Source organism: Myripristis murdjan, chromosome 17 (genome assembly GCF_902150065.1).
Source record: "Myripristis murdjan chromosome 17, fMyrMur1.1, whole genome shotgun sequence".
NCBI classification, from domain to species: domain Eukaryota; kingdom Metazoa; phylum Chordata; class Actinopteri; order Holocentriformes; family Holocentridae; genus Myripristis; species Myripristis murdjan.
The window spans coordinates 4,029,324-4,057,131 of record NC_043996.1 but is presented as its reverse complement, the minus strand read 5'-3'; the positions used below and the strand labels follow the sequence as shown (position 1 = coordinate 4,057,131).

Here is a 27,808-nt window from a genome sequence, read left to right as displayed (position 1 = left end):
CCTGACAAATAGAAGTAAAAACAACAGTGATGAGTTTTACAATGGATTGAAGATCTTCTTTAGAGGAACCAAACACAGCCATTCATCATCTGAACGCGTGCCATTAATTTCCCCTGATCACCAACAACAGGGCTGAACACTCCTAGGTGGATGTTGTCGCCGAGAAAATGAAATAAAAATAAGGAGACAACGAGAGACAAGAGAACGAGAGAGAGTGATGCGAGTAACAAATTCTTATTGCCACAGTCCCTGTTGCTGTTCATCTGAATGGAGGATGTCCCTCCAACAACTGCACCCGTCTCAGCTTGTTTTCCATTCACCCCATTATGGGATCTGCAGCGGGATGGGACTATAACGTGGTCTCATATTCCAACCTCTCCTGCACCAGAGCGTCATCTTTGTACTGCAGTCGTGGGGGAGTCGTAGAGCAGTCTATGGCTAGGATGGCCTTGCGTATACTGCGGTCCAGGACGTGACGCTCCCATGCCGGGTAGCGGTTCCTACAAAGGTCAATCTTGATGACCGTCTCTTCAAGGCGGGGAGCACGGGAAGATGGTGTGGACGGCACTGTGGGACGAACCTGAAACACTGGCATGCAGCCATCCCGTTCTGAGTACTTCCCCATGTCGCGCTCCAGGGTCGTCGTGCCCCCGCGGTTGGAGCGCAGTGAGTTAGTGGCACCCTCAGACGTTAGGGTGGAGAACTGAGCGGTGGGGTCCAGGTCAAGGGCTTGGCCACTTGGCGAGCGTCCGAAGCGAGGCCCATTAGGGTGGAAAAAGGCGTAGTACATGAGCATGAAGACCACACCAGTCAAGAAACTGCTGAAGATGACGCAGAGCGCCGGTACGGCAAAGGCGTCAGTGGCGTGAGGCGACCGGTAGAGGTACCACAGCGCACTGAGAGCAGCGTTCTCCACGAGGATCACCAGGTAGTAGATAAACAGACGACACCTGTACAAAAACATAAGACGTGATCAGCCCAGACACACAAGATAGACAAAGTGAAACCAAAGAGATTATCTTAGGATAATGTTGTGTTCTCCAAAACTGGTAGTAGTACCATCCCTAGACATTTTGGGGCCAAAGGCAAGGAATCATTTGGAGGCCTTGCATTTTACATGACTAGATCAATGTGGGTCTAAAAGATGAATATCCTGTTTGACACAAGACCGTAAGATTTGATACCATTATTTTTCTGAAATATTTTAATGTGTCTTTGTTTCAATATGTACCAAACATCACACCATTTTAGTCCATGAAGATTCATAGTGTCTACACTTTATATAGATCATAAAGTTTCATCTGTATCAGACACGAAGCAGGTTTCTTCTTACCTTACATGTTTTGGCGGTAAGCTTCCGCCTTCGCCTAGTGACACCTCTGATGAAGGCGGAAGCTTACCACCGAAACATGTAAGGTAAGAAGAAACCTGTTTCGTGTCTGATACAGATGAAACTTTATGATCTATCACACCATTTTGTTGAAGCCGAAACCCAGGAGCCTGTGGGAAATGGGGCTCTTTTTTTAAACACGGTTTTATTTTATTTTTTTGAGGGATTTATTTGCAAATTGTGGAGTTATTTTCTTATGCCCAGATTTAAAGCTTTCCAAATAATCAAGTAAGTAAATTAGTAAACAAATAAATAAATAAATGAGATAAAAGATAATACAGTAAAATAAAAATCTGAAGATTGTGGGGGCCCTGTATCGAGGAAGGCAGGGCCCTCTACACTGAGCCTGATCTGCCTAGTGGGCCCGACGGCTCTGATTAGTACAGCAGACAAATATGCACCGAAAGCGCTGACCACATTTATATAATACTATATATCCTATTGCTGCTGCAATGTCCCAATTTCTTCACGGGAATCATTAAATCATCTAAACTCCTCTAAATGACATAGAGTGCCTGAGACAGAATAAGATACAGAAAAATTAAAGTCACTATGAAAATAAAAATAACATACAGCCAGATAACAACACGGCTACTGAAGGGTTAGACTAAAATTAGACTTTTGCCTCAAATTAACTGAAATGGGAATGCTTTCAAAGCAGAGCAAAGCTCATTTCATAACTGCAGCATGGCATATACCATGAAAAATTCTTTTTACAGTTTTCTTTGCAAATCATTCCAATAGTCCACCTGTAACCCTAACCTAACTCTAACCTAACTCTAACCTTAACCTTTATGGCAAAGCTGAACTTTGGTATAAAGGTTGGGTTGTGTAGTTACTTTGCATTATAGTCCACATGGCAGTGAGCTCCACTGGACTGCTTATCCAGAATACTCAGTTTGTTTCTCTTCATTTTCTCCTTATTTCTGTCTCTCCCAAAATAACAAGTCCCAAAATAACACTTGTAGTGCATAAACAAAAAATGAACAAAGTACATTATACCAGTATAAAAAAAAAATAACAAGTCTGTCTGCCCTTTTTTGTGTGTGTATGTGTGTGCGTGTGCAATTCATATTATTTGTCAAATTACCACCAGGTCATTTCTTCCTGGCATCAGGTTATTATGCTGAAGTTTAAATTGAAACAGGAAAACAACAAGAAAAAAGCCAGTTGATTTTCTCAAAAAATGGGTATGGGGATTTACTGCTTTATACATTGGTGTAATCCACTTTGTTTATGTTTGTTTATGTGCTAAAAGTGCTATTTTGGGAGCTGTTTTGCTATGGAAGTGAATGGAGAGACAGAGATACAATATTGTGGATTAGCAGCCCAAGGGAGGACAGAGCAACTGATGTTTTAATATTTCACCACCACATGGACTCACATAATACCCAGTTTACTATGCAGCACTCTAGCACAGTTCAGTATTGCTTTCATTCTGATTAACATTGAAGGTAAAAGTGTTGTGTTAAAAAATCACAAAGACATTCAATTCAACAAATAAATTAGAAAACAAATCGCTAAAATCAGACTTCCGCATGGGCCTGCGTGAAGTGAAAAATCGTCTCCTCACCTTGTTCGCCCCTCCTTGACGTTGAACCAGGAGAAGATGTAGATGATACCCACCACCATGTCAAACACAATCTCCTCCCACTTGCTGATGCAGAAGTCTGTCTCGCAGTGAACGATCCAGAAGGTCATGACGCACCAGTGCAGGACGATGAAGATACCGAAGTAGAGCTGAAACACCGAGGCGAACAGAGCAAACGTGATCACCCTTGCTGCGATGGTGAAGAAGTGCCAGCAGAACTGAATGACCACGGCCAGGTAGCTGATGGGCTTCTTATCGTCCCGGGAGTCTCGCAGAGCTTTCTGGTAGGAGGCCAGGGCCCAGGCCAAAGACACGAGGGAGGCTGCTGCCGTCATACCTGGCACAGACGGGCAGACAGACATACAGGCCAAAGGAAAACAAGGTTCATGTTTGATTTCAGTGCCACATCGTGACAGCATATACACATTTTGTTCTGACTTTATTCAAACCTACAACATCTTCAAATTAGTAAATGTCTCTTTTGCTACTCTACTGTATCATAGATGTGTAGATGTGTATCATGTGCACTTGGAATACACGTCTTGGAAAAAAAAACAAAAAAAAAAAACGAGAGGTGTTTCAAGAGATGTTATATGGTGGAACTCTAACCAGAGGAAGATTCACCACAGATTAACTTCTCCTAATGTTTTTTTTTTTTTTTTTTTTTTTTTTTTTTTTTTTTGTAAATTCCAAAACGTATATTTCAAATACACATGACACTTTGTGCAAATAAGGCATCTTCATTTGCTGTAAGGTTTATTTTTTCACTTTGACGGAGCAAGGCTAACGACTCCTACTGACTTGAAGTCTGTATACTAAGCTAACATCAAAAGCTACCCTCCAGACATTTATGTATAATTTGTTTCAAGACTATTTTCTGTTCCGTACAAATGCTGGTGGCAACAGGTTTTCATTTTCAAATCATATCACAGTGTATTTTATATAGGCTTCCTAGGATTATTTTAGGTATGGGCCTATGTTGATATGTGTGGAGCCTGCAAGAGATCTCAACTACAAGTTAGGGGCAATGGCACCAGGTCATGCTCTGAGTCACTTCTCAATCATTCCAGAGTCATTTGAGGCATCAAATGTTGCTAAGGGCCTGTGTAGCCTTGCAATCTTAATCTGGTGGCAGAGGCCTAGAGCAGAGGTCCCAAAATTTGTTCATGCTAGGAGGACTAATTTGTCCCAAGACCCACCAAATATTTTGTGAAGCGAAATAAAGTTATCCATTCAGTTCATTTACCAAAAAAAAAAAAAAAAAAAAAAAAAAAAAAAAAAGGCTTTTGCAACATGTGAAACTTCACAGAAAACAGTAAATTCTCTTTTTTTCAGTAATGGCACTCATCTGTTTTTGCAGATAAATGTAAAACATTGTTATGTATGAGCAAACTGTGAAATGTATTATTTGTTGAAACTTACGTGTCATTTCAATTTGTTCAACTGCAAAGCATCAGCATCAATTTCTTTCTCCCGTTATTGACCAAAAAAAAAAAAAATGCATTTATCCTTCCCATGACCCACGAGTTTGAAAATCAGTGTCTCCTCTGCTTAAGTATCACCTGTCAATGTGCCCTTGAGCAAGGCACTGAACCTCCGGCTGCTCCACTGGAAGACTGTGGTTTACTGTGTGAATGTATGGAATTGTGTGGATGCGAGGCTGGGTGCTGCTTGAAAAGGGCATGCAGCTCTGTCAACTTTCCCTGGATAAATAAAGGTTAAAACATGATTTCCATGTAGTGATCCTGGACCGGGCCAGCTGGATATTCATGTTAATCCATTACTTCTGATTGACAGAGCGACTAAAGGCTCTTCTGAATGCCAGAGAGGAGAACACAGCAGAGCAACTGCAGCGTCGCTGAATCAGAGACTAAAAACCAACTTCAGGCTTTCTCTACCGCTCTCTCTCTTATCTCCCTCTGTCTCTCTCACCCTCAAGACAGTGAATCATGTTTAATTACATCAGCTGGGATGGACTAGCTCAGGGGCAAAAAGGAGACATGCAAAGAGTGTGTGTGTGTGTGTGTGTGTGTGTGAGAGAGAGAGAGAGAGAGAGAGAGAGAGAAAACGAGAAAGAGAGAGAGTGACAGAGTGAGATCAGATCAGGTTGTCACTATGTTGTGTGCTCCGAATGTCCCTGCACAAACTGAGAGAACCAATTCCTTCGATTTGTTCCTTCAGGTCCATTTTCCAAATTCTTTGAAGAAAAGGCTTTGGGATTAGATTGAACTGGAGATGGGCTGGAGTTAAAGGTCCGGCTTATGTTAAAGTTTGAGTCAGAGTTAAGATTTCGCAGGTGGGGAATGAATTCAACTCGATGTGGTGCCCTTGCAAGTGTGGCAATGCAATACAAGAAATTTTGTGTGTGTGTGTGTGTGTGTGTGTGTGTGTGTGTGTGCGTGCGAGCGTGTGTTTGTGTGGGTGGGTGTGTATGAGACAGTGAGCGTCTGGCTGTATATAGGCCATGCCATTGCTTGCAGGGCTGCTGTGGGCTCTCTGCCTCGTCACTGTAATAAGCAAAATGACGACAGAAGAGAAGGAGACGGAGGAAAGAGACACAGGAGAGGACAAAAGGAAGAAAAACACAAATAAGAGCTGGGTAACTTGCAGCAATCTCTAAGATTTGTGTAAAAGCACATAAACGGTTCTGCATTCATGTTCAACACCCTGAACGTTTGTAGAATTAGATCCATAGCAAATAAGATTTTCAATTTTCAAAGCAATTTCATTTCAGAGGAAACTGAATATCATAAATCAAAACAACACTAGCAGGCTAATGTATACACAATTTTGGCTTTTGCAACAGATGAAACTCGATCATCTAAGCACAACTGTAGTCATAGTTTTTCAGGTGTATGATGGCCGTTCAGCAGGTGAAAACTAGTCAACAGCTGGTAATAACCGAGAGTCAGATGGTGCTTATTGGTGCTTTTATGACTATATGGTACCAGTCAAGCTGATCCATTTAAAAGTTTACTTATCGTGTTGTGTTGTATGTTGTCCACATATACCAACCCCATTGATGCAACGCCATTACCCTTAATAGATATCAATATGTATAAATGAATAATTATGATTCTAAATATCTGAAGGTTACTTGTGGAGTTCCACAGGGTTCAGTAGTGGATCCCATATATTTTATTCTGTATATGATTGATATTTGTGCAGTATCAGAATGGTTAAATTCATTTTATTTGCAGATGATACAAATGTTTTTTTTTTGTTTTGTTTTGTTTTGTTTTGTTTTTTTGACCCAGGAATAATTTAGAATAACTTTTGAATACAGGTGAAACAGAACTGAGGATAATTAAGAAAAACTGAATTTATAGTATTTGGCAATCACATTATAAACACACAAATGGACACAAATGTCCATTAATGATATTGAAATTTAAAGAATGGATGAATGAATAAATGAAAATCTTTATTGATCCTATAAGTATTTGCTTTGCATGAAGAGCATAAAATAATGTAAAAAATAATGTAAAAAAAAACCCACACAAAATATATCAACAGACATACATGATAGCATATAGTAAAACATAAAGTACCGTATTTCACCAATTAATCGCCCGGCCGCAAATAGCCGCCGGGTTCTTATAAACGCCTGGGGTCTGCACGCATTTTGCGTATTAAACGCCCACCCGAATAACCGCCGGGGCGATTATTTGCATCATATGTAGGTAACCCAAAATAAGGCTATTCACCTTATTTTTGCAGAAGTAAACAGTTAGCCGCACAATAACAGTGCGGCGCTTCCGTTTTCTGTCAAAATAAGAGCGCTAGCTAACGTTAGAACAAAAGGGTGTACCGTAATATTAAATCGACAGACTGAAAATATGTTGGACAGTAGCTGTCATCACGATAATGACCTGGTGCAAAAATAAATAAAGGCCTGCAGCGAATAGCCGCCTGGTTCTTTTAAACGCCCGGGGTCCAAGTCGATTTTGCATATTAAACGCCCGGGCGATTAATTGGTGAAATACGGTAAGTATTTTTTAAAGCATTATAAAAAAAATCTTGAGAAATCAATAAAAGACATCAAGTCCAAGTTCAGTAGAGTATATGAGACTAAATCTTTGGGTGCTTCTAATAGTTTAGAAATTATGCAAGAATTCTCACAAACACTTGAAAGAAATCTGGAACTATTTAGGAGAAAAATGTTTTTTCACCCTGTGGTCATGCAGCTGTATTCATTATAAATATTGAACCATGTTACAATGACAGTAATAATCCAGTTACTGATGAAAGTTTGGATGTAGTATATCAAATGTAGTGCATCATTTTATATCACTTAGCCCCACTGACTGCCATACATATTCCACTCCAGTGGTCAGTACTGCCTCCAGTGATGAGCCTCCACAGAAACAACACTGCTCAAGAAACACAAATTAAAAATCAGTGAATACAACTGAATATTTTTTTTCTGCAAGACATCTCTGAACACACTCCTACACATGGCAGAAAAAGCTAAGCCCTTCTCTTTACCTAACCGTGAGTCTATTTTTACCCAAAGACTGAACCCTCAACAAAGTGGGCAGGTACAAAGGAGTACTGTAGTTTGATAGTGCACAGGTATAGTTGTAGGGCCATGCCCCATACTGAGAGATCAGATTACAAGCTTACACCTCACCAGCAGAACAATGGGACATTGTCTTCTCAGTGGTCACCAAACGGCCACAATCAGCCTCCCCACACACACATGAAATGAACACAGCATGGACCCCTGCTGTGTACACATTGCTCAGATATGCAGAACAATAAATGATTTTCTATGAATTAATACATGACCATCCTGCCTGCCTGCTTGTATTAGCTACAGAGACGTTTCATATTTTGTGATACCAGATTTGTGCAATGGCAAAAGCCTTGCAGTCTTCATTTGATAAAAATCAACTTACAGAATGGCAAATGTCCAAAATACTAATTTTTGTCAGTTTCATAAATAAATATGGCAGGTTTAGTGTTTGGTTTGTTAGTAACTCTTGAGACCTGCTGTTAAAAATGCTCCAAACTCAGATTTCATTAAATAAATGCATCATATCAAAGGCAAGGGAATTCAAATTTGGTGCATCTCACCCCAGGATGGTACTGGCCAAATGACTGAATCCAGGCCCCAGAGACCTGTCTGGAGTGTTGCCCAAAAAATTCCTAAAAGGATTTTCAATAGGCTTTCCTGCATCCACACTCGGGCCGACTGCCTTCCACCATCCCTACTTCCACCTCCAGACACTGACAAGAATTCTCCAGGCACAAGCAAGTCCTCTAGCCTCCATCAGTTTGCTTACCCTCATGATTCCTTTAACTTGTGTTGCCGCTTGGCTCACCCATCCTTAAATTCTTCATTTCATAGTCATTTATTTTGAGCCTCTCCTTTTCTGGTCATGGTCACTTCAGTCATATATGCCAGCTGTCCCATTCCCTGTATAATTTCATAGTCAGTGACATATTCCTCATCCACTCACAATGTTTGTAATTCAGTTAGTCATTGATCCATTTCCATGCCACTTTGCCTCATATAAATAGTCTCCCTCCTTTCCTTTGTGTCTCTCGGCCTCTGTAGCTGGTGTGTTAGTTGTACCTGTGGCTGTAGTGTTATTAATGAAGTATGTGTAACCCATGTGTGTTCAGAGCTCTATTATGCTTGCAAGTCAGTCCTTAAACCAATGAGCTGCCCTGCCTTGTGTAACATAACTCTGACAAGTTCACTATGATAACTACAACTAGACTTTCTGAAGAAACTTTAAATGTGCTTGCCACCTTTGCCGACCGCATGGCCATGTGGTAAACCAGCAGCCCTATGTTGTGTGTAGGTTGTGTAGGGTTGTTTGCTGGCTAAAAGGCAGTTACTGCGGTCCGTCATTATTATTATTATTATTATTATTATCATCATCATCATCATCATCATCATCATAGAACTTAACTTAATCATGGCAGTGATTATTATTCCAGTCAGTGTTGAGCAAACTTTACTGACAAACAGTTTAGAGAGAGAGAGAAAAAAAAAAAAAATTGTCAGAGCAGTAATGTCAGAGGGAGATCTGCTCTCACAGCCCAGCTCCTGCTTTACTGGCCTACACAATGTAGCCCAGAGCAATAGGCCACAACACTGCAATACTGATGAAATTCTTTTTTAAAATCTGCTTTACGGGTTTGATCCAACATCATTTGAAAAACAAACAGCATAATATGGGCCCTTCTGTTGTGTTGAAATTTATTCCACACTGAACCAACAAACTCGCGCACTTGTGCTTTCTCTTTCCCATGAAGCTGTGGAGCTGGATGAAGGAAGTGTGTTGGACGCCTGGGCATCGCAGCTGGATCAACCTGCCATGCCGTGCTCAAGCAACAAACTTGCGCGCTTGTTAGACGCCTGGGCACCGCAGCTTGTTGGATCAAGCTGCAATGCCCGGCCTGAACCAACATACTCCCGCACTTGTGCTTTCTCTTTCCCATGAAGGCTCTGTGGGACACTTGTCCCCAGTGAGAGCTGGAGGAGGGACCGAGTATTTGTGCACGTTTGTTGGACCCCTGGGCAACGCAGCTGCGATGCCCGGGCTGAACCAACAAACTTGCGCACTTGCTGGCATCGTATGATCAGTGTGGGACCGGAGCCAAACTCACCATTTGTGTTTTCTCGTTCCAATGAAGGCTTTATGGGACACCCGCCCACCGTGGGAGCTGGAGGAGGGACCAAGTATTTGGTCCCGGCCCGATTGAGTGGCAGCCCACGGCCAAATAGTTGGTCCGGGCTTAACCATCAAACTTGCACACTTGCTGGCATTGCAGCTCACTGGATCGGTGTGGAACCTGAACCAAACTCTCTCTTTGTGCTTTCTCTGTCCGATGAAGGCTTTGTGGGACACCTGCCCACTGTGGGGGATGGAAGAGGGACCAAGTAATTGGTCCCGGCCCGATTGATTGGTGGCCCGTGGCCGCTACTCAATCGTGTGTGTGTGTGTTTGTGTGTGTGTGTGTGTGTGTGTGCAAACGCACTTTCTTGAGTGCATGCGTGGAAGACAGGGGAGCAGTGGTTGAAAAAGCAGTAGAAACTGCTATTTAAATAGGAGTAACTCCATACCATGCTGATATTTTACTCAAGCAGCCAAGAAGTAGTAGATGTTGTAAAAGTGAGAAGCAGATCAAGTAGATCATATTAGGACTATTATGGGGACAAAACAAATTACAGAGCTGCAGAGGAGGCGTAATATTAGAAGACAAAAATGTCAGAAGTTCTTAAATTTATGGGGAAAAAAATTTCAGATTCAGAGATTATTAAATCAGAAAATTATAAATATTATTGGCTAATGCGAAAACTGTGGGAGCTATACTTTTCCTGACGGTTGCTATGCTGTTGCTAGGCAGTTGTCATGGTGCTCTCGACAGTTGCTAGGCGGTTGCTATGGTGTTCTTAATGGTTGCTAGGGCACTGCTAGGCAGTTGCTATGGTGTTCCTGGTGGTTGCTATGATGTTGCTAGGTGGTTGCTATGGTGTTATTGATGGTTGCTAGGGCGTTGCTAGGCAGTTGCTATGGTGTTCTGGGTGGTTGCTAGGGTGTTTCTATGGTGTTCCTGATGGTTGCTAGGGTGTTGCTAGGCAGTTGCTATGGTAGTTAGGGTGGTTGCTATGGGGTTGCTAGGGTGTTTGGGTCATCACTATGGACTTACATTATGGGGCTTTCACATAGTGCGCGCATGGCGGAAACCTCAGCCACATTCATTGTGTATGTGATCGCGGGGCGTGAGGGTGCACTGCTCTGCGCCGAGCTGAGCACAGCACGAGCCTGGCGCTGCTGCTCCACAGGGCGCCACCACTGCACAGGGCGCTGCGCCCAAGTTGAAAATTTTTAACTTGGGCGTCACCTCAGCGCGTCCAAGAGGAGAGAATATTGGAATCGGGAAAAAAAATAGGCAGATTTTGGCAGAAAGGCACAACAAAAATGAAGGAAAGCATCATTGTGGCTGTCTCTCTGTGTGCAGAGCTGTGGGACACTAGACTTCACACTTACTGGGATCTTGTTAAAAAAAAGCCCAGGCATGGAGAGAGATATCCCACAATTTGGGAATAGCAGGTGTGTTTAAAAACTGGCAGATATATGATGTTTTTCCTTTCCACAATAGGCCAGATTTTTTTTTCTTTTTTTTTTCTGCAATTAAAGCCCAATACTGTTGTAAACGGAAGCAAATGATTTTCTAAACGGACAGGAGGTGTGTGTATTTAGAAATCTAGATGATTGACTGGGATTGATCAATGATCTATTATAATTCCCATTTATAGAAATAAATATTACTGCAGAACTCAATTCCTGCATAATGTATTCAGATAGTGTGAAGATATAGAGAACTGATGCAGTTTGCTGCAGGTACAGAAGAGTAATGTTGTGTGATAGTGCGCAAGTGTAGAGAAGGTAAGTAGTTAGATTGTGTGAGTCTACAAGAGTGATATAGTTTCATAGCATACAGCTATAGAAGATGTGGTGGATTGGGTGCACACACACACACACACACACACACACACACACTAAAACACTGTGAAGTGCCTAGACTGGCAAGGATCTCGACACAAGGCTTGCAGAGGTGAATTCCAAGAAGTGTTTGTAGGCGAACAGGAGTCTTTGTGGCAGAAAACGTCCTCATTCACTGGTCGGCCTTACGTGGGGCAGAGAGTTGGAGATAGTTGGACTTGACGTGTGTAGTGCAAGGCATTATGGTTATTTCAATGTTCGCAACCAAAATTTTACAAACTAATGACATCAGATTGTTACCACACTTATTTATCTTTGAATAATTTAAACACAAAAATAAAATGTGTTGTGAGGTCGCAAAGCTTACCATGCATTTTGAAAGGTAGTGGACTTCTCAAGACAACAACCTGTACACAGTGTCACAGACATCCATGGAGAAGCAGCTGAAACTCTTCAGCAGTACAGATACTCACCACCATCTTGGGAAACGAGCTCAGATTTGAACAAAACACATAGATTCTCTCTAAGAAGTGCCAACAAAGACAACATTTTTCTCTGTAAGTTAAACGGCTTCGGTGCAAGGAAAAACGTACGTACAGCATTCTAGAACTTACTGAATGCACAATAACTCAACATCAAAAACAAGAAGCATCTCAGCAGCTTTTTGGAGTACCTGCTCCAAAAAGCCTCCTAACTAACCAGCTCCGTAACTAATTTCAAGAGCAGCAAAGTGTCAGAAAAGCCAGGATCATCCTGGATGAGCCATCCCATGTCCTACAGCCAGCCTTGGGATGGGAGGAGTCATATTTGTACCTGAGTCTCCCTCGTGGAACTGCCTCTGTCATGTAATTCAACCGCACTTTACCAGGAATGTTTTGTTTTATGTGTTATATTTATGTGTTATTTATGCTTTTATGTTACTATGCAAGTGTTCTTATTCCTGCCATCCTAATTGCCCCTCTGGGATTCACAAGGTTTATTAATTCAGTCATTTTTACCACTCAAGGTGGGAAACTCACCCTGAAAATTGCTATATAGAGCCTGACAATCTAGCATTTCTCCAGCACAATAACTGAGAGCTTACATGCATTTGACAGTTATATTAATTTGCTGTGGCAGGGTCAACAACTGCAACAACACACAGGATTTAGAGGAAAGTTAGCTAACTAGTTTACTGGTTAATAAACTACTACCTACACTGCAAAAACGCAAAATCTTACCAAGATTATTTGTCTTATTTCAAGTCAAAAATGTCTTATTTCTAGTCAAAATATCTCATTACACTTAAAATAAGACATGGTCACCTCAGAAGTAAATTGTTTTTAGAAAAAAAAAATTGTGAAAATTTGCTTGTTTCATTGGCAAAATTTGCCAGTGGAAAAAGTGAAAATTCACTTGAAATAAGTGAAAATTAGCTAGAAACAAGAAACAAATTTTGCCAATGAAACAAGCAAATTTTCACTTGTTTCAAGCAAATTTTCACTTGAAACAAGAGACAATTGTCTAAAAACAAGTTACTTCTGAGGTGATCATGTCTTATTCTAAGTGTAATGAGATATTTTGACAAGGAATAAGACATTTTTGACTTGAAATAAGACAAATAATCTTGGTAAGATTTTGCGTTTTTGCAGTGTAGCTAACGCGGATGGACGTGCTGATGGGCTTGATGTATTATGTAGTGAAGAGATATTCCTCTGGATTCTGGACATGCATTTGTTTGTCATCGTGCTTATGCGGAATGATAAATGCTTATATGATGAATAGAGGTGGCCTGACTTCCCACCCTGAGTTTTCAAAATGGCCACCGAGTGGACAAGGCCAATTGAACTGAACTGAGCTTGATAATTCTCTCAGTCATTATCGTGGACATGAGTCTCAGAGCGGTGACTCTCCTTCATGCTTAATGTTAACAGAACTTCCCTGTGAAACAGCTTGAATGAATAATAGTTCAAGTGCTGTGAGTCAGCTGAGGCCTTTGCATGGCTTCAGAGTATTAACTGGCTCATTACACACGGTGCTGTGAGACTGCATGTTGGCTGAATGGATAAGCAACTAGCAGGTCTGCACAGATGACATTCAGACTGTAGAAGACCCTGGGCTGGGAGGACTTAAGCGTCACTCTGAAACCACCTCAACATATGTACATAAATGAACAATTTAGTACTTAGAGACGCCATGAAATGGACTCCTGATGTCTCGGTTTGATGTGTTTCCTGTTGAAACAGGATGTTTGGGCAGGCAGGACATGGTGAAGGGAAGGATGTTTGACAAATGCAAATTGATATGCAATTTGGAAGAGAAACAATTTTATTTGAAGGGGTAGGTGGATTAGAGAACATTTAGTATGTTTTTATTGGTTGAAAATTTAATTTATATCCATGATGTCACATATATACTCTTGGAATGTCTTGGTAATTTTTTTCTTTCTGTCTGTCTTTCTTTTTTTCTTTTTTACATTTTTTGGTAATTTTGTAGTAGGTTTCTTGTAATTTTCTTGTAACTTAATTTTTTATGTGTTATATTTTTGGAATAATTTTTTGCTATTTTTGTAATTTTAAGTTTGACTTTTTATTGTAAGATTTTTAACTAATTTGCTTGACATTTTCTTTTGATTCTTGTTTCTTGCTAATTTTCATGTCTTTTTTTGGATACAGGTTTATAAAACTAGACTCATGCACGAACCTGCTTCAAGTTTACTACGTCTTTTGACTGAGCCATGAGATTACAGCTGAAATAAACTGAGCTGCAACTTGCTAATAGAAGACAAACTTCTCGGTTTAATGTTCGCAAAGGTCAAAATGAAGACAAAAGAGAGGCTGCAGCTCCTTCCCATCTCAGGCTCGCACACCTGTTTCTGTTGCTACTCCACTTCTTCAGCAGATGTTGTGGCCAGGAGACGCTGCTGCTGCCACTACACCCACCAGCAGGGACAACAACTGGCTCACTGTTAGATAGAATAAGCTGGGATGTCACACACGTAAAACCGTTAAATCTGTGGGATTACAAAGGCTATGCAACACCAGACTGAGACTGTCTGTCGCCTGAAATTGGCTGAGTGCCCACCTTCTTATTTGGTAGTACTAATCTCTTCAAAACAAGAAGCCTCCCAGTACTGCACAAAGAACATTAAGCCAACTTTTAAGTTACAGCCAAACTTAAACAATGCTTCACATTTTCCCTCTGTCTCTCTGTCTCTCTCTCTCTCTCTCTCTCTCTCTCTCTCTCTCTCTCTCTCTCACACACACACACACACACACACACACACAAATGCCGAAGCATGCATTTATGACAGCAAGCTTTGTTTATGAAGGCTTCCTCTCTAAGAACTCAGTCACATATTAAGGTGCTTCGTTTGAACTGTCTTCCAAGCATGCTTGACACTGCTATGATTGCAACTAACATCAATAATGCTGAGAAAAATGCTTACTGGGTATTCATATCACAGATGATATTCATTCAAGATAGTACCACTGAAAAACATTGGAATAAAGTGCGAGGGGCAGAGGGGACAGGCACCAGGCTCCTGTGCTTGGCAACCGTTCTGTTTTCGTTTTCCTATATTGCTTGGTGGAACAATAACTGATTTTTTTTTTTTTATATCAAGAAATGATTGCATGTTATATTGCTATGTGTTTATTTTATGAAATCCTGCAAGTTATGTGTAGCAACCACTTTATAAAAGCAATAAGCCACAAGAGGCTGTGCTTACTCTGCTTCACATCGTGCCTAATGACGCCCCTCGCTGTTCGAAAATCACTGTAAAGCACTGCCTCGCATGGCTTATTGCTTTAAGAGAGAGTAAACTAAAATGGGCAGTTTCTCATTAAAATGTTTTTACTGTCATCACTGGGTGTTGACATCATGATGCACCTGAGAATCCGAGGTGCTTTCTATGCAGAGAGAGAGGCCTGGTGGTTGATTTCTCCTGACTCAAAGCAGCAGTTTCGCTGGGGATTAAAAAGTTCCTTTCACATGTCAGAGTGCAGCGAGCCAATCAGAACACCACCTGAGCTTTTAGTCCTGATGATGGTCATGGCATCATTCCTGGACTTTCTCACATCGGCTCTACAATTACAAGCCTTTTTACCACAGCTGGCTGGTGTGATCAGCATCATGACAATAACATTACTGTAGGAGCAACTCAGCTTTGCTGGAATGGATTATTGTAGAAAATAAAACTCAGTTTTATTACAGTTAATGACTTTCAGGAGCTCTTAAGTCTTGGTGGATAATGAAGAAAGCTACCTAAGAATAATACTAACTAATAAAGTCCCATGTTTTAAACTGAGTTTGCCATCCCTTTAAATGAAAACAGTTTCAGTGAGCTCTACAACTGGACTGGTACGGATCACACAGACTGCGGAGTGGCTTTTCCAGTATTTTACTGAGGAGGGCAGGCTGAGGTTTATCTATAATTGCTAATTATGGATCGGTCAAGGTCACTCTTTTTTTGTGGAGGTGTTGCAATAGCAACAAGAAGTGGAAAAATTCCAGACTGTGGTGAGACATTAATAATTTCAAGTACATCATTTGATAAGTGGTGACAGACAACAGCATAGTGGGAATGGGGTCGAGGAGACAAGTGGAGGGGTTTAGTTGTTGCATTACCTCCTCAAGTTCACTAATGTTGCATTGGTGTTGGTGTTGATAGAGCAGGAGAGGACAGCTTGAAGCATAATCAAAAGAGGCAGTTAAGACATTTTTAATAGTAGAGATTTTTCTCCACATTAGTAGATAGAATTTATTCCATTTATCAAGAGAGAGGAGCTCAATATTGATTGGTCTGCTGGGATTTATTAATTAGTAGAAATGGAAAAGTGAATGATTTTTTTTTTATTGTTATTATATAATTTTGTCCAGAGATTCTTTGTTATCGCTGTTCAGTACATCTTTACAGATTTCAAAGCCAACCTGCAGGTTGGTCTCCCACCACCTACGCTCAGACTTCTGGCAGGCTCTCTTTAACATCTTTACAATTTCCCCATTTCTCCAAGGAGCTGCTGGTTTCCCAGAGACCAGTTTAGCTTTAATAGTGGCTATGACATCAGTGATCTGTGTTTTTGTCATCGTCTACCATGGCATCACATGATGACAGTTGGAGACACAGTGGCATTACTTGAAAACAGGGAGAATAGTGTAGAGTTATTGTAGTTAGAGATCGGCTGCATCTGCATATTCCAATGTTTCGGGACCCCAGCTAGATTGAAAAAGGAAAGAAGCGGTCCAAAATTAACAACATGTATCATGCTGTGCAAATCCAGAGGCCTCCAACAAATTAATAGATTGTTTAGGGATTATACCAGTGATTTTGCATGTTTGCTTCATATTTCTGCCAATCTTTTCCCAAAGCAAACTGTTGTATTTGAGAACTCCAACATTTTTCCTCCCTTTTATCCAGCCATTGGTTTCCATTCATTCCACTAGGATATGAAAATAAACTTCCAGAGACTTCAAACTCTCTTCACAGCAGTATTCCATCACCGTAATGAAGTCCTCAACATTGGTTTTCCTAAAACCAGCAGCACTGTTGATTTTTTTAATGACTTGAAATTGCTTCAAATTGGGTGAAGTGAAGCAATATCCACCAAAAAATAGTCCCTGGGGAAATGTTTGCTTGACAAAGCCAATTATCAGTTCTGTGGTTTATCAATGGCCATGACTTTGTCAGCTGCAGAATCAAAACATTATAAGAAAGGTAGTAAACAGGCCAAATCAAAATCACTGATATGGTCCTTTAAGAACAGGATGAAGGATTGTCATGAATAGTGGAGTTATGGGAGCTGACAATGGAGTTGTAGTCTACAGTGATTTTGGACAACTTATCAAAACAGCCACTTGAGGCAGGTAGTGGGGTGGGAGGGCTGGTGTACTGTGACTACAATGGTAGAATAAACAGATTTAATCCCATGTGTAAAATATTCAAAAGTAGAAAAAGCACGTAGAGAAATACTGCTGCAGTTGAAATAATCAGCATAAACAGGAGCATCTCCTCCGCCTTTCCTGTTAGCTCTGCTACAATGTGAGAATTTGAAAATGATGTTTAAATTAGCTGCCAGACCTGTCTCATCCAGCCAGGTCTCACTGAGCAGAGCACTTTGCTGGGGCATATGAGGTCATGAACAACAAAGCTTTATTAGGGATCTAACATTCGGAAGCGTCATCTTAGTGGTGCTTGCAGCTGCTGGTATTAGCTTTTGTCACTGTAGGTTTGATTTGCACAAGAGGAACAGATTCAGTATGGCCATTCAAAGACAGCATGTTTAAATGACCTGTTATTTACTACAACTGGAATGCTGTGCGGCTTGGCGGGAGGCCAACGGAGGTAATGTGAGGAACAGTGTCTGTTGTGCCAACCCTGTTACAGTGTTTTTGCAGTCGGTTACAAGCACCTCTAAATCCTGAGTTCACTTTTTCAAAACCTTTCATACAGCTGTCACTCAACATGCCATCCAGCATAGCAGTTAATTTCATGCCCAAAATGCACCAGAGCTACTAAAGCACCGCAAACACTGTCTCAAAACGAGATCTGTCCACCATAGTACAAACACTGCTTTACAAAACAGGATGGCACCTCTATTGAATGTACAACAGTACCTCTGCAGAACTGACTCAAAGAAATACATAAAATGAAAACTAATTAAAAATAAATACTAGACTATTATACATTAAAATTGTCGTTACTACAATCAATCACACAAAATAACACTGCAAGTCGTACTTGTCTTCATGGGGCCACATGTTCTCATCAACTTGTCTCTGTCTTGTCACTTTCTTCTACTGAAGTTTCCATGAGACACTTAACCATGTGGTTGGTCACATTTGCATAACTTCCATCAACAGTTTTTTTTTTTTTTTTTTTTACCATTTGTTCCTACAGCTATTATAGCTACTTTTTAGGGTGTTGAATAGATTTGAATAGCATTATTTGTGATGTAGATTTCTGTCCACTTGATTTTTGTGTTGAGTTTTGATCTTGAGGTTTTTAAAAGAGTTTGTACACATTTGCAAAATGGGCTGTAGATACAGTAGATAGAGTGTGTATGGTTTAAGGTTGAGGTTAAAGCAACAGTTCATAAAGCCTATAAAGTTGTCAAATATGCTGCAGAGGTTTCCTGCAGATGCTACCTTTCGGATCTACTTTACAAGAAGCTCAGAGCAACTAATGAGGATATTTCCTCACCATGTGGACTCTTTTAACGCCCAGCTAACTAGCCAACCCAACACTCTACAAAGTTCAGTTCTGCTTTCAAGCATGCTGAACAACCAATATTATAATCTTATATAGTCTAGAAATTACACAAAAAATGTATGTCATAATAATGTCATATTATTAAAATTATTTGTACTATGGGTGGCATGTGCTTGTGTCTGTGTGTGTGTGTGTGTGTGTTACCTTGCACAGCCTGTAGCTTGTGTGTCTGTATGATGATGCAAAGCTGAAGCACTAGTTGTGGAGCACTCTCCAGAAACGTGGCCAGTAGATGCAGCATGCTCACGTCAGCAAATTCATAGACCATCCTCCAGTAGTAACGCCAGCGGTCTGTCTCGCCACTCCGACGGCTCCGTACACCCAGGTAAATGGTGTGCAAATATCTGAGAAAAGAAGAGTTAGATTTTATTATTGCTGGATCTTATTATTATTGGCTTGTACACGATGCTTCAAAATCTATTGGGCAGATTGCCATGAAAGTTAGTGAGCACATTTGTGATTTTTAGAGGATAAACTCAGTCAGTTTTGGTGACCTCATGAAGCCTCCCTCTAGTGCCAAGCTCCAGCCAAAATGTCACCTTTGCAGACAACACAAAATAATATTACTGAATTGACCTCAATATTTAGTAAGTCCATCCATATTCCTCAAAGGAAGACTTGACTGTGGTGAGTCTGTGACCTTTCCTCTAGTGCTACCCTCAGGATAAACATTGTACACAACATACCTCTAAATGTCATGGACGGAATGCTAGGTAATTTGCTGGCCGTACTCATGTTTCTCAGACAATGAACCTTATCTGTTTGGCACCTGCTTCAGCTGTTACCACACCACTGAACGGGCGTCATCAGTCGTGATCCCTCCAACAGAGTATGGGTTGGTAGGTCCCTGCTGCACCCTCTGGTTGATCAGAAGGCTGGTATTATCTATTCTGTCCCTATCATCATTTGCTCTTAACCAATCAAATGTCCATAGGTCAGAAGCTGTTATGATCTACGCCTATCGTCAATTGCTCTAAACGCAAATGTTAGCTTTAGCTACTTGGTTAAGGTTAGGAGAGGGTCTATGTTAAGAACAGGAAAGGGTTCGCTATGCTAGCAACAACGACATGGTTCTTGCTTGAGTTTGGACTCAATCCCAGGGTTCCAGAGTGAAGTTCCGTGTGATTGAGCTATCCACCATCCCAACCACCTCCTTATGCAACTGATCTTGTAGGTCTTATGCCCTGGTACGTCTGGCCCCAGGGTCCCATTTGACCGGTTAAGATAAGACTGATGATAGGAATAGATGCTAACAGCTTCTCACCCCCAGAGGGTCTAGTGGGGACCTACTAATCCACACCTGTGATGGTGACACTGATTGGTGTGGTAATGGTCAAATCGGGTGGTTTGGGCACCATCATCATCACCTTTCCAAAACGCCAAATTTTGTAGATTGCCATCATGTAATATCATATCTCAAAAAATCTAATGGGGCAAACTGCCATGACATTTGGAAAGCATATTCTTGCTACCCAGAAGATAACTTCAGGACCCTTCCTGTAGCACCACTCTCAGGCCAAAATTTACAAACCCCATTCCCCTACTGCTTGCATTCTCCAACACAACAAACCAGTGGGGCACCAGTGACAGACGGCCCATACCAGTTTCTCTTGTTATCTCAATGTCTTTGTCTACCATCATCTACCCTAAAATAAGGAGGAAGAAGACATTCTTCTCATGACTTTACACCCACAAAAATTGGCTAATACGCCTTTGTGCGAGGCTTTTAACCCCCATCTTGTCCAGATGAAGGTGTCAGCACCATATTCAGCAGCTGACAGTTACAAGACTGTGCTGATGTATGGTGTAGAAATAGAAAATGCAAATCCTTTCTCCCACAAAATAATGCTGACATGCCACTGAACAAGACACTTCACTGTGGTTTTGGCTGCTGACGGTGAAGGCTATTCCGGGAGACAATTTTGTGAGTTTTCCTTACGCTTCTCAAAGAACCCTGAGCCTCCCAGCTATTTGGATTGTACCTCCATGTTTTAAAATGTCGAGAAAATGTCAGTCATAACCTAACACAGGAAAAGGACTTGTGTAGGGAGGAGGGACCTGAGTGGGAGGCAACAGCTCAAGCAGGAGACAGCATCAAATAATCCTGTGTGAAGACAGCAATTTAGAAACAATCGTGTTGCAGTCGAACTGCTCCATTTGGAAAAGAGCTCATACAACAATTGTATTGTTACATTACTTTTTTAAGAAGCATCCTTTAGGCTTCATTATCCTCATTCAAATGTCATTAGGTCGCTTATATCATCTCCGTGTTTCCTATTTACCTAAGTCTTTAACACTAGGCTTGACACAAACAATAAAAGAACGCAAAACAAAATAGATAATGCCAATATAAAAAACAACACGCCTCAGTACCCATTTTTACTCCGTGTAATCACAAATATTTGAGAAAATACTGTGAAGTTGTTTCTTCCTGATGCAACGCTACAGTGTGGACGTTTCCTGAAGATGCAACCTGCTGGACAAGTTCTCCTGTTCAAATAGGACAATAATAAGAAAAAAAATATTGAATTTCCTCAAAAAATGGGTACCACAACTTATTACTTTTTATATAGGCATAACCCTGTTTGTTTGTGGTCATTTATGTGCTAAACCTATTATTTTAGGGCCATATTTAGCATGGTGCAAGTAATGAGGAGATTTCACCAACATGTGGACTCAGATCACACTCAACTATACAACACGACACACTGCAAAAGTTCAATTCTGCTTTAAGCTGATCCATCAGCATGCAGTCATCACTGACATGAGCGCTATAATGTTTATTCGACATTGTTTTACATTTCTACTATCATTAAGTATGTGTTTTATAATCTACAGTGATTTAAAAAGAGAAAATATCATGTTTTGTTTTGCACAATTGGTGACTGCCATTTGTCAATACTGAGTTCAATTTCTCAAAAACATATAGGCTACACACTATAAGACACTATCTGTCACCTGCTGAGCAGAGTGTTGGTCAGATATTTCACATTGACCCAGAAAACTGTAAGAGCCACTGAGATTCTTACAGGATAACTTACTTATTTTACTTTGGTATGGACCTGTTGTTTTGAAAGACTACCGAGAGAAAGAGTAAAACAATAGAAATACTACAGAAAAAGCTTCAGATTTGACTACTTCATATTCTATATGTGGCTAAAGTTTTGCATTCTTACAAGATAGGATCTACAAAACAAAATGGTCATGGAAACAAAAATGTCATAAAGCTACCACACATGATCAAGGCTGTGTTTCTGACTGTGTTTTAACTCTGGAAAAAGGTTTAATCAAAACGATCACATTTTCCAGTAGATTCATCACTTCCACTCTCTTGTTTCAGTCTCTAAAAATTCTTAATTTTACTGTTAATTCTTTTGTCTCTCCATCTATTAAAACTTACTTGTGGTTTGTTTTCAACTTAATTTTTGTATAATTCACAAATACATGACATTATCATACAAGGTTACTTTTTTTTTTTTTTAACAATTTACCATTGCACATTAGACTACCTTTTTTGTGTTCAGCACAATTGCTGGTTACCTTGGCGATAACCTACTGTAAAAGTATAAAGTCAGCAAGATACAGGTCAATGAGTACTCCTATGAGTACAGTGCTTAAATATAGTTCTTCCTTGTGTCCAGATACCATTCAGAACATGCGACCTCCCTGTGGGCGAGAGAGAGAGAGAGAGAGAGAGAGAGAGAGAGAGAGAGAGAGGGAGAGTCCTAATGGCAGTGGTGGGATGTTGAATGTTAGAGCCTCTCTTCTGTTTGGCCTGCATGTGTGTTTGACCACTTTATTCTGCTAGCCTATTACCTTTTTAAAATCAACAAACACCATTTAGCTCAGAGTGTGTCTTTGTGTGTGTGTGTGTGTGTGTGTGTGTGTGTGTGTACACATTTGTGAGAGTAGGTCAGCTTTTTCATTGGATGACTCAGTGGTTGTGTATTCTTGCCTCTCTATTGGATCCTGTTGCAGAGGAAATTTCTCTGCTAGTTGGAGCCAGTTAAGTAGCAGACCAACACCAGCACCACACATTGAGTAGGCACAAAAACACTTGCTCGTTCTAGTCTTTATAGTATGTGCAAGTTAATGCTATACAATTGGAGATTCCATCCGAAGATGGAAAAAATGATCTGGGGGGGAAAAAGTTGACAGAGCAGGAGCAGATCTGTTCACACGTCTATATTTGACACACCGCCTGTTATTTTCAATTAAGCAGGATCAGCCTCCCCTGGGAACAGACACAGTGACTCACATGCTTATGCATCACTCCATTGCACTTTTCCCCCAATTCCTGTCTGCTCCAGGTTCATGCGGAGAACTCAGATAGTGCCTCTCTGCTATAGTCGCCTGTTTTTGGTTCAGCTGACTGTAGTTCGCAGAACTAATAGTGCTGGTGGAGGGGCAGCCATGAAGATCCTGATCTGCAGGGACTTACTAAAACCTATATATGGAGAAAGTTGACACAGCCTAATATTTATAATGAACAAACAAATTATGAAGACATAGTTATGAGCTGATGTCAAATCGATGGTTGTGAAATTGTTTAAATTTCAGAAGATTTTCACTACCATTAAGGCTACATGGTGTTGAGAGGTAGCATAACCAGGGGAAAAACAGCATTTTTCTGAAATGGTTAAAATGTCATTCTTCTAAGCACATAGAACTCTTCTGAATCAGCATCTGGTCATTTTCATTAATGCACAGTAAAAAAAAACAAAAAAAAAACATTATCATTCATAAAGCTGATTTTCAGGAAAAGTCCCTCTGACCACTGTTCATTTGACTCCATTTAGCCTAGTTTTAGCACATATATTCTTGTTGGTGGAATATCTCCCAGTAGACTTTGGACTCATTAGGCCTTGTCTTCCACCTGGCACAAAACGGCACCAAGCCAAATGTCTTTGCACGTTTCAGTTGATGCAGTTGTCATTTTCAGCGCCCACATTGTGTAAATATCAATTCACTTGTGCCCACCTGAGCACCCATGGGCGTGTTGGTCTTAAATGAAGTGTGGTCAGGCACATTGTGGGCACATTGCTATCTTGAGGCAGTTGAAAGCAAATGCATGATTGACCAACAAAACGCAGCTCTGAGGTGCTGCAGTGCTGTAGTTTTCTCGGTTATGTTAAGGTCATTATCGAGATAGTAATGCACGCCTATATAGGCAGGTGCATAACACCTTTGTGAGTCAGCAAACTTAACGAAGCATTTTCAGCTCTCAGCACGTACAGGAGTAGCCTACCATGTCAGGCTCCACCCACATATCAGGCTCCACCCACACCCAAGTAGCATCTGACACTGCCATCTACAGGACCGCTGGTGCATACCACAGCACCTTTACGAAACAACCATATACAAACATTGGGTTGGATTCCAGCCCTCAGACACAAATCATGATTTGAATCTGGAGGGCTAGAATCTGGATTAAATTGTTGGGCTTAATTTTGCCCATGTGTGACATGGATGATCTGCTTGAGGGCTTTCACATCATGCATGAGCAGATCTGTTTCCTCTGCAGAGAAGCCTACCTTCTTACCTGGAAAATCCATTATAATAGCAATCTACCAAGGTGCAAGCACACCTGGCTTTTAAAGGGAATGGAAGACGGCACTCTGGTTTACTGCACGTTACGCCAAAAACACACCCATGTACAACCCTTTTAAACCATGACCTTAGTGCAGTGACCCTTTTTTCTATCCTTAAAATAGAAACATTGTACTTGGACACACCTTAAATGCACATGCTCCATGCTCTTCAAACCATGTGCTTAGATTGTAAAATAGATCCCTGGGATTTCTCTCAGGCGGTGGGAACATATACATCCACAGAGCTCTGGGTTTACGCCCTTAAAAGGAAGGATTTATAAGTTATCCTTTTCTTGGTTATTTCTACTATTGAGAGTGTGAGGAGTGCTAAACCAAATGGTAATGGTAGGATGGCAATGCATGTTATTTGGGTATCATTTTTATTTGCTAGATGGTTAGAGTCAGTGCAGAAAAAATTATGGGATTTAAAGCAAAACTGAACTTTGGTTGAGTGTTGGGTTATATAGTTACCAGGGTGTTCATGAGTTCACATGGTGGCAAAATATTAATATTCCATGCTCCCCTTGGCTGCTAATCCACAATCCTGTATTTCTGTCTCTCCTTTCACTCCCATAACAAAACCGCTCCCAAAATAACACTTTTAGTGCATAAACCAATGCCAGCAAAGAGGATTATGCCAATATAAAAAACAAGTTCCAGTATCCATTTTTTTGAGGAAATGAAACGGTTCTTTGCTTGTTATTTTCATTTTTGATGTGGGAAGTAGCTCTGGCAGGTAGCGTCTCTACAGGAAATTTCTGTGTTAGTAGCCTTGCAGCAGGACCTCATAGTACTTTCATAAATAATTGTAAGGACAAGGGAAAAGAGGGTGCCAGGACTTGTATTTTATATTGGCATCATCTATTTTGTTCTCATTTGTCTATTTGCTGAAAGTGTTATTATTGCTATGGAAGTGAATGGAGGAATAGAACACAGTATTGTGGATTGGAAGTCCAGGACAGCATGGAGCAACTCATGAGGATATTATATTACACCACCGTATAAAACCCAACCCAACACTCCAACTTAAGTTCAGTTTTGCTTTAACTCTGGCTCTGGTTGTGGGTATGGAGCCTCCGTTTGAACCACGGTGGCGTCTGTAGACATTAAATCTTTGTTTCTTAAAGGGGTTCTGTTGTTGGCTTTAGCCTCAGCAAAACACACTTTGACAGCCTTCTCTGTGAATCCAGCCTGTCTGCAAATCTCAGCAGGGAATTCCAGAGTGGTGTTACCCCCAAACCCAGCTTAGGAGCTAAAGGATACGAATTCTCTCTGTAGGACCAGAATAACTCTAACAGGCTCGTTCTGACAGCTTCCTGCAGCAAAGAGGTAGAAATCTGCACTTTTACAGGAACCTTCTTTTGGGTAGACACATGTAATAAAGAATGTTGTCTTTGTAACAACTGACTAAAGCAACCATAACAATTAAAGAGGACAAATATAATTCAAGGAATGAAAAATATCCCCATTTTCAGTTAGATATAATATAAATAGCCTAAAATAGGTAGGTAAGACAGGAAGTAGTTACCACCTCAGACTGACAAAAAAAAAAAAAAAAAAAAAAAAGAACCAACACAACACAACCACTATCCACAATTGGATTTAGTTGAACTACAATCACACCACTATAAATGCATTAAAATGCTTTGTGCAACTTATACTAATTCAATACTCGGACACTATACATGTATCTCATAAAGATATATGTCAGTGTGGAAAAAAAAACTCCTAATCAAATAATGTTAGCCAAATATTATATGCCAAATATTGATCTGAGAGTGCACAGGTGAAGCATGAACTGACATATAAATTGCCCAATAGACATCAAGTGTCCTCGTAGTAATGTAAACTATATTAATTTAAATCAGTTGTATATATGTACAATAAATTAGCTGTATATATCATCTTTATATAGATAGATAGAAAATAAGGTAATCTTCAGGAATACAAACTCAAAAGCCAGAAACCCAAACCTAAATCCTTGGAACGCCGTCACACTTTAGCGCCATCTGCTGTTCAAACAAAATTGAAGACGTGGTCACATGAGGTATTACAGTTGATTGCAATCTGACATAGATCGAAGCGATGAAAATACCAGATTTTCTGTTTGCAGTGTTCTGATTCAAATGTGCAGCTGATTTCTGAAGGCTTGGTTTGTGATCCTCAAATGTTATACATATGAACATAGCTCCCATCGTACGTTTACATTGCATGTAATCTTGATGTTCTAAGTAAGGTATGATTAGATTAGTGTGGGTTCTGGATCACACATGAGATCATATCAGAAAAATGAACACAGCTTTGCTTTTAGAGAGAGAGAGAGAGAGAGAGAGAGAGAGAGAGAGATTGCTGAGACTGAGTAGCAGCGACAAGGTACAAACCCATGAAGAAAAGCACACGCGCGCGCATGCATGCACACACACACACACACACACACACACACACACACACACACACACACACACACACACACACACACAAACGGCTTGCTCTGGATTATTCTTAAGTCCTTTCCACACTATCTATTTATCTATTTTTTTCTGTCACTGTTTTATTGCCACTTACTTTAATATCATTTTGTGTGGTAAAAGCCACCAGTTACAGATGGAGAATGTCAAATAATAGTTCAGCTGCAGTTAGTGGTAACCATGACATCAGCACCACTGGCAGCATCCAGCTGTTAGTTTATAACAAAGGAAAAAAACGTCCGACTAGCTACAGGGTCACTTTTTGGCAGAGGGTCTGCATGTGATTCTCACACACACACACACACACACACACACACACACACACACACACACACTATTATATTACAGTTAAACAGGACCTACTCAGTGACAGATTAACTTGAAAGATGGTGTGGAATAGGAAGTATTTCTGTTGCTGGAGTTCTGCACCTTTTTGTGACAGGCCACACCCACCACACTCCCTTCTGACCAATCAGTGTGGACGGTTAGTCTGTCTTTCCTTGCCCCCACAAGTTTTGCCCTGTTACATGGATCCATTTGGAAGTTTTGCGCCCACTGCCACACCCCATTTTGGCCAGTCAGCATAATCTGCTGCTTCTTGCCCCGTGAGCTTTCCACAAGCTCTTGCCATGAAACTATTTGGAAGTTCTACGTCTTCTTGTGATGGGTAATGTGCACCGCTACGCCCCCTTTTGACCAACCAGCATGCAAACGTAATCAGCTCTTTCTTGGACCAAGACTAACCTTTTCACAAAGTTTTGTGTAAATCCATTCATAACGTCTTGAAATTTCGTGCTATCAAACAAACTTGCTGTCTGGTGAAAACCTTGTAATTCCAGTCTTGCTGATTTTCATATTTTATATTTAATTGAGTATGTACATGCTCCTCTGTGGGTTCAAAAAGTTCTACAAGCCTTGGGGTTATGAAAACTTTACAAAACTAATTATAGACACTGAAAAATGTACAGTCGTCAACCTACAGACAAGACTGATTTCCATAGTTTCTGAAAAGCTGATATTATGGAGATACAAGGTTTTAGTTGGACACAAGCGA

General features: G+C 40.7%; 1 protein-coding gene across 1 annotated transcript in view; it reads right to left on the bottom strand.

Moving 5' to 3' along the window:
- Positions 1 to 349: 349 nt before the first annotated feature.
- The window catches only part of xkr4 (XK related 4), a 51,258-nt gene continuing 23,799 nt past the window's right edge, over positions 350 to 27,808 (bottom strand). The window contains exons 2-4 of the mRNA XM_030074692.1: positions 18,840 to 19,039; positions 2,964 to 3,318; positions 350 to 950 (exon numbers count right to left, since the gene is read on the bottom strand). Coding sequence (XP_029930552.1) covers positions 350 to 950; positions 2,964 to 3,318; positions 18,840 to 19,039 — 1,156 coding nt within the window. The remainder of the gene's footprint in view (positions 951 to 2,963; positions 3,319 to 18,839; positions 19,040 to 27,808) is intronic.